Source organism: Orycteropus afer, unplaced genomic scaffold (assembly GCF_000298275.1).
Source record: "Orycteropus afer afer isolate SDZICR_OR568_19922 unplaced genomic scaffold, OryAfe1.0 scaffold00459, whole genome shotgun sequence".
Taxonomy (NCBI): domain Eukaryota; kingdom Metazoa; phylum Chordata; class Mammalia; order Tubulidentata; family Orycteropodidae; genus Orycteropus; species Orycteropus afer.
Window position 1 is genome coordinate 1,479,132 of NW_006922046.1, and position 8,187 is coordinate 1,487,318.

Here is an 8,187-nt window from a genome sequence, read left to right on the forward strand (position 1 = left end):
GTCTATTTATACCAAATATTAGGGCCCTTAAGTTTGAGCCTAAATTTTCCTTGAGAAACTGTATAGTTCTAGGTTTCACATTTAAGTCTTTGATCCATTTGAAACCACTTTTTGCCATCTTATGACTTCTCTAGTTTTACAGTTCTCTCTGTATGCTAGGTCCAGGAGGTTCTCAGTGCAGGGATTCCAAGTCTAAAAGACTCACTCTGCTCTTTTCTCTTAAGGTCCTTCTTCTCGCAGTCTGGGATTGGCTCATTTAAACCTAGTAGAATAGCAGTGCTGACCAATAACCTACAAGGGTTCCATACACCTTATTTACATGTTCTCACCACCCCAAGGGTTTCATGCACCTTATTTGCATTTTTAGCAAGCTGTCCAGTCCCCTTGGTGGGCCACACATACCTTATTTGCATAGCCCCACCCAGTCATTTTGTGGGAGTCAGAAGATCATGGCTAGAAGGGCCTTATAATAGTAATTCACTACACTGCACAAACTCTGAAGGAAACAGAAAATGCAGGGAGTAGAAGAAGTTGTTTAAAAAGATACCCTCAGAGATAAGAGAAGATTGTACATCCATGAGTCAGGTCCGACTCCACAGCACATAGCAACAACAACAACCAAAACCAAACCAAACTCACTGCCATTAACTCGATTCTGACTCATAGCAACCCCCATTGGGTTTCTAAGACTGTAAATCTTTACGGCAGTAGGCTTCCTCATGTTTATTCCATAGGTTTGAACCGCTGACCTTTTTGATTAAGGGCCAAATGCCTTAACCACCATACCACCAGAGCTCCTTTAACAGTACCCTGGTGTTGTAAAAAAAGGAACAATCAGACAATAAGAAAAAGTTCTAAGAAATTGAAGAATAGTATAGAAACAAGAATATTATATTTTATTAATATTATTTATTTTATATTATAGAAACAAAATAATGTTTTCAGAAATACCTTGTTGTTAGGTGCTGTTGAATTGGTTCTGACTCACGGCAACCCCATGTACAACAGAATGAAACACTGCGCAGTCTTGGCCATCCTCACAGTCATTGCTATGTTTGAACCCAGTGTTGCAGCTGCTGTGTTAGTCCATCTCACTGAGGATCTTCCTATTTTTCGCTGACCCTCTGCTTTACCAAGCATGATGACCTCCAGGGACTGGTGCCATCTGATAACAAAAGTACATGAGAAGAAGTCTCGCTGCCCTAGCTGCTAAGGAGCATTCCAGCTGAACAACTTCCAAGACAGATTTGTTCATTCTTCTGGCAGTCCATGATATATATTCAGTATTCTTAGCCAAAACCATAATGCGAAGGAGTCAATTCTTTGATCTTCCTTATTTATTGTCCAGTTTTTGCATGCATATAAGGCAGTTGAAAATACCATGGCTTGGGTCAGTTGCACCTTAGTCCTTAAAGTGCAAACTTTGCTCTTAAATCTTTTAAAGAGGTCTTTTGCTGCAGATTTCCCCAATGCAAAATATCGTTTGGTTTCTTAACTGCTGCTTCCATGGGTGTTGATTCTGTATCTAAGTAAAATGAAATCCTTGACTTTTTCTGTCTTTTCTTAGAAACAAAAAAATCAGTGGTAGGTTTGAGAGAGAAAATGAAGGCTAACTCTCAGAAAGTACCAACAGAAAGAAAAAGAAATGGAAAGTAGGAGGGAAAAAAAGAGCATTTGAGGGTCAGTTTGAGGCCCAATATCTGAAAATGGAATTTCTAGAAAGAGAGAAGGAAGAGAGCATAAAATTCACAGGAGAAAACATGAAAAATATTTTGGACTTAAGAGACATAAATGTTCAAATTAAGGGAGTCTGCCACAAGCCCAGCACAACCGATGAACAAAGATATTAGGCAAATTGTTGTGAAGGATCTAAATTGGAAGGATTCAGAGATCATGGAAGCTTCCAGAGAGAAAAAACTGTTCCCACACATAGGCCCAGGAGTCAGAATAGCTTCAGACTTATCCATAGTAACACCAGAGGAGCACTGATCATTCTGATGAAAAGTGACTTTTGATCTAAAGGTTCACACTTAAACTATTAGTGAAGCATTAGGGTAGAATGAAGACATTTTCAGATCTGCAGAATCTCAAAGCAATTTGCCTTCCTTTGCACCTTTTGTCAAAAAGCTACTGATGTATGTGTTTCACCAAAACAAGATGACATGGATTACAGACAATATGGTGATGGTGAAGAAAGATCACAAGATGACAGGTGGATGCCAAGTGCAGAGGGTAACAGTCCAGATAGCGTAGGGGTTTAGAGGAGCTCTGGGAATGGGGCCTTCATGGAGACAGTGGTGCTGATGGTTTCAGCCCTTTGGAAAATAGTATCAGTATGGTTGGAGAACTCTTAGAATGTTTGGAAGGTTTTAGTGACGGTTATATAGAAAAATAAGCAAATAAAGCCATGTTTTAAAAAAGAAGCTTTATTGCTCAGAAGGCAGGAAGAGATAGGAAAGAAGGATGAAGGGAAACAGTAGACACAGTGCAGTAGTGGGAAGAGTGCTGTTACATTGTAGGGATTGCCATCAGTATCACAAAAGAAAATATATATGAATTGTCAAAGGGAAAACCATTTTACTTTGTAAACTTTTGCCCAGATTACAATAAAAAGTTATTAAAAAATAAAAGAGAAAAAGGAGAAGATGATTTACAAGTGATGCTGATACAATGGTAGATTATTAGGAAAATAAGGAGAAAAAGCCACATCTTTGCTCCAGTGAGCTTTAAGCACCTGGTTAATGGGCGGCTTACTTGATCCTTTTTAATTTGGATCCCAGAGAAGCAAGTATCTAAAAACAGCAGGAGTTTGGTCCTAAGCAAAGACTCAGGGTGGTTTATAAATCAGAAAAATACCGGATTGAGCAATGCATACTGGTTATTTGAGTAAAGTAAACAAGATGCAGTTTTTCTTAGTCTTCTGTACTTCATTGTGGTTTTTTGCTTGTTGATGTTTCATAGGCTCTTCAAAGAAAAAAGTTTTCAGGACCTAGCCACACTGAATCGTACTCTTGGCCTCCCATAGCTCGTGGCTGTGATGTGGTTGTCATTTCTCATTGTGGAAATGACCCTTTGTTGTACCTTCCACCAGCGCTTACAATTTTGCAAACAGGGGTCTGCTATAAGTCATTACCAAGTAGAAACGGGGTAAGTTCAAAACAGTTTTGCCTTACAATAAAATAGATTAAATGTTTACTTTTAAATTTTACATCTAACATTTGGTAAAGTTCAGGCTACGTTACTCAATGTGGTTTCTAAACTGCTGTGAGAAATTATCTTTTTTTCTCCTCCCAGTCATAGATTCTCTCATGTTGTTGTTCTTATGTGCTGTCAAGTCGGACCCAACTCATAGAGACCCCTCCTTGGGTTTGCAAGGTGGTATCACTGCAGAAGTAGGTTACCCAGCCTTCCTTCCGAAGAGTGGCTGATAGGTTTGAGCCGCCAGCCTTCTGGTTAGCAGTCAAGTGCCTTAGGTACTACGCTACCAGAGCTCCTGGATTCTCTCATGTTGTTGTTGTTGTTATGTGCCATTGAGTAGCACTTGACTCATAGCAACCCCTCCTTGGGTTGCCGAGGCAGTATCCCTACAGAAGTAGATTGCCCCATCTTCCTTCCAAAGGAGTGGCTGGTGGGTTTGAACCGCCAGCCTTCTGGTTAGTAGTCAAGTGCCTTAGGCACTATGCTGCCAGAGCTCCCGGATTCTCTCGTAGTATGCAATTCAATGGCACTAATTACATTCACAATGGTGAATATCTGTTTCCAAATTTTTTTAAACAATACTTCCCCGTTTCCCCCTCTTACTCACCCTAGTGACTACTGAAGAACTGTGTCTCTATACATTTACCTATTCTGGATAGTTCATGTAAGTAGGATTTTTCTGACCTATATGATAATGATAACAAACACTATAAAGTTATAACTCTGTGCAAGGAGGTGTTCTGAAGTCTTCACATATTTGATTCTTAGCTTTTGTCCCAAATTATGTTTATTTGTCTGTCATTGCAGCCTCTTGCAGTCATCGTGTGCCCTGGGTGGAAAAAGGCCCAATTTATTTTTGAATTATTGGGAGAGTATAGCATGTCCTCCAGACCTCTTCATCCTTTGTTACTAACAATTGGACTCCACAAAGATGAAGCCAAAAATATGAAGCTTCCAAGAGGGTGTAAGCATCCTTCCAGAGCTGTTTGGTTTTCTCTACTGAAGATAATGGGACCCTGCCTAGGCATGCTCAGGAGCTGCAGATGGCACAGGGCAGTGGCTACTAGTCCAGACTTCACTTGTCAATTACTAGTGGATATAGATTATGATCACCGTGAGTCAGAATTTACTGGACAGCAACTGCTTTTTTTGGTTATAGACTGTACAGATTATGAAAGTTTGACATTGGCTTACATCTCTTTCACTGAGAAAATGTTATCAATTATTTATTGAGCACCAACTGTTTGTTAGAAGCTGGACACATTGTGTCAACTAAAACCCTTCTACCTTTAAGGAATGCAAAACTTTGTGATAATTTAATTAGATAATTACAGTCATTAACCTGGGTAGTCAGGCCATCTTGCGTCATCTGCTTGAATAAGAAAAACATGTTTTTGTTTGCTTAATGAGAGGGCATTTCTAGAAGGTATGTGGAATCTCAGCAAAGGAAATGTTAGGAAAATCTCTGGAAATTTAAAAATGTTAATTATTTTTTCTTTTAAAATGTAGGTGATGTGATTGTTACAACACCACATAGCCTCCTGAGACTTCTTAAATATCAAAGTTTGTTATTCCTTAGACTCTGTCACCTGATTTTGGATGAGGTTGAAGTATTATTCTCTGAAGCTAATGAACAAGTAAGTATGGCATGCTTTTAAATGTCATTACTACTCAGAAAAAGAAAATCTACATATCTATGTTGTTGTTGTTATGTGCCATCGAGTCGGCCCAGACCCATACATCTATATAACTATAGATATAGATAGGAGCTCTGGTGGCATAGTGCCTAAGGCACTTGACTGCTAACCAAAAGGCTGGTGGTTCAAACCCACCAGCCACTCCTTGGAAGGAAGGTTGGGCAATCTACTTCTGTAGTGATACTGCCTCGGAAACCCAAGGAGGGTTGCTGTGAGTTGGGTCCGACTCAACGGCACATAACAACAACAACAATATAGATAAATAATTTTTTTCCCCCCAAGTGAACTACTTTTAGGAATCAGAAAAAGTGTCCTGTTAGGGAAAAAACCGGGTAAAAATTTTCCTTTTAACTTCTAATTGTTGTTGTTATGTGCTGTCGAGTCAGACCCGACTTATAGCGACCCCTCCTTGGGTTTCCGAGGCAGTATCACTACGGAAGTAGATTGCCCCATCTTCCTTCCGAGGAATGGCTGGTGGATTTGAACCGCCAGCCTTCTGGTTAGCAGTCAAGTGCCTTAGGCACTACGCTACCAGAGTTAAAAAGAAAAAATTCTTATCTGAGATTTCCTTTGCATTGTTAAAGTTCTTCTCCTGAGTTCTTTCCAGGGAAGTTTTCTTAAATAGTTTTTCTAACATTTTTCTGAATATAGTAGTCATTATTTTTATTCTAGAAAATTTGAGAAATAAAGAACAGCATTTAAAAGAAACCAAAATCCATAATTAGACGCTCAGAGGTAATGCCATTCTTACTGTTTTGGTTTATTTCCTCCTCCTCTTTTTTTTTTTTTTTGAAGTTTGTATTGTGATTTGGGTAAGAGTTTACACAGCAAATTCATTTTCCATACAGAAGTTCATACACATTTTGTATCATGACATTCATTGACTGCAATTCCCTACACTGTAACAGCTCTCTTCACACTTCCTCCTTGTAGTAACCTCTTCCCTCTGTCCTTCCCTCCCATGCATTCCCACCCTCCGAGCTATCTCCCTGTGCAAATATCGCCCTTCTTTTCTTCTATGATTGATCACTACAAGGAGTGTATCTACCAGATGTAAATGTTCACCTCATATGCCTGTCTATTTGCCAGTAAGCCACAGGAGTGAGTTCAATTCCAGATTTTAAGGGTAATTAGGACCATAGTCTCAGGGCTTTCACCAGGCTCTGTTAGACCAGCAAACCTGGTGTCTCTATATGGTTTTTTTTTTTTAACTGTATTGTAAATTGGGTGAAAGTTTACAGGGAAAATTCATCTTCCATACAGTAGTTCACATATACTTTGTCTCATGACATTGACTGTAATCTCCCACAATGCAACAGCTCTCCTCCCACTTCCTCCCCATAGCCATATCTTCCCTATGCCCTGTGTCCTTCCCTCCCATGCACTCCTGCCCCCCAAGCTGTCTCCCTGTGCATACACAGCCCTTCTATTCTCCCATGATTGATCTCTCCAAGGAGTGCATCCACCTAATGCAACTGTTCATCTCATATGCCTGCCTGAAGAGTGGCTAGGGGCCCTAGTCTCAGGGGTTTCACCAGGCTCTATCAGACCAGCAAACTTGGTCCGTTTTTTTTTTTTTTAATGATTTTGATTTTTATTCCACATAGTTCTGCTGCTCTATTCAGGATCTTTTGTACCTATCCTTGTCCGAGTGATTGACAGTGGTAGTAGGCACCATCTAGTTCTTCTGGTCTCATGACCATATAGGCTGAGGATTGCATGGTGTACCAGTCCCTTGGACTAATTATTTCCATGCATCTTTGGTTTTCTTCATTCTTCCTTGCTGTGGATGATGAGAGACCTATCATTGCATCTGGATGGCTGCTTGCAAGCTTTTAAGACCCCAGTCACTATTCACCAAAGTAGGATGTAGAACAGTGCTTTTGTGTAGTATGTTATGCCAGTTGAGCTTGATGTCCCTAGTGACCATTGTCCTGAGCTCACAGATCCAGCTACTCACTCCTTCTGGGTAACTGCTAGAGCCAAGAAGCCATCACAGCCTTGCCCCTTGTCAGCTCTAGTATACACCTGGGCATTCTTATGACACATACAAATAGGCATGTAGAAACATTGTTTGCTAACCCTGTACGTGGTCATTGGCATGCTCCCCCTTGCCTACACATACCTGATCTTCAGCCTGACAGTCCATCTGTCCACCTGTAGATCATTGCTTGCCATCACTGACGATGCAGTACTGTACACACAAAAAGGTTCATCTTTGTTGTCTGTACCTCCTATACACTTCTCTATGTCTTCCTCTTCCTCAGTGCCACTGTATTGATCACTCAAGTTTGATACATTGCCCTTTTCTTCACCCAAATCAGTCCTTGTCTCTACCTATCTAGCAGTGTTCTCCACTCTCCTCCTACTCCTGTTAACCAACAACATTTCCTTCCATGTATAAACCTTTCCTTGACTTTTTACAATAACGGACTAATACAATATTTGTCCTTCTGTGATTGACTTATTTCACTCAGCATAATGTCCTCCAAGTTCATCCACGTTATGCAATATTTTGCAGATTCTACGTTATTCTTTAGTGTTGCATAGTATTCCATTGTGTGTATGTACCATGTTTGGTTATCTTCTATTGATGGGCACTTAGGTTGAGTTTGTATTTTTGCTATTGTAAATAGTGCTGTGGTGAACATGAGTGTGCATATATCTGTTCTTGTCCTGGCTCTCACTTCTTTAGGATATATATCTAATAATGGGACTACTGAATCAAATGGTATTTCTAATTCCAACTTTGGAAGGAATCACCATACTGCTTTCCACAGTGGTTGTATCATTTGACAGTCCCACCAGCAATGTATGAGAGTCCCAGTCTCTCCACATCTTTGCCAGAATTTGTTATTTTCTGTCTTGAACTATGCTATTAGTGCTGGGGTGAGATGATATCTCATTGTTGTTTTGATTTGCATCATTCTAATGGCTAATGATCATGAACATTTCAATATATGTTTGTTGGCTCCCTGAATAACATCTTTGGTGAAGTGTCTATTCATGTCTTTGCTCATTTTTGAATTGGATTGTTTGTCTTTTTGTTGTTGAGGTGTTGCAGTTTTCTATAAATTTTAGAGATAAGTCCCTTGTCAGATATGTTATTACCAAATGTTTTTTCCTTATCAGTGGGTTCTTTATTACTCTTTTGAAGAAGTCTTTTGAAGCACATAAAAATTTGATTTTCAGAAGGTCCTATTCATCTAGTTTATCTTCTGCTTTTTGTGCAGTTTGAATTATGCTTCACAGTCTATTTATGCCGTAAATTAAGGCTCCTAAATTTGCCCGT

General features: G+C 39.7%; 1 protein-coding gene across 1 annotated transcript in view; it reads left to right on the forward strand.

Annotated features, from left to right (window-relative positions):
• The window catches only part of TDRD12 (tudor domain containing 12), a gene marked incomplete at its 5' end in the record, with an annotated part of 227,744 nt that overhangs the window by 143,574 nt on the left and 75,983 nt on the right, over positions 1-8,187 (forward strand). The window contains 3 exons of the mRNA XM_042782749.1: positions 2,962-3,147; positions 4,006-4,162; positions 4,708-4,835. Of these exons, the coding sequence (XP_042638683.1) occupies positions 2,962-3,147; positions 4,006-4,162; positions 4,708-4,835 (471 nt within the window). The remainder of the gene's footprint in view (positions 1-2,961; positions 3,148-4,005; positions 4,163-4,707; positions 4,836-8,187) is intronic.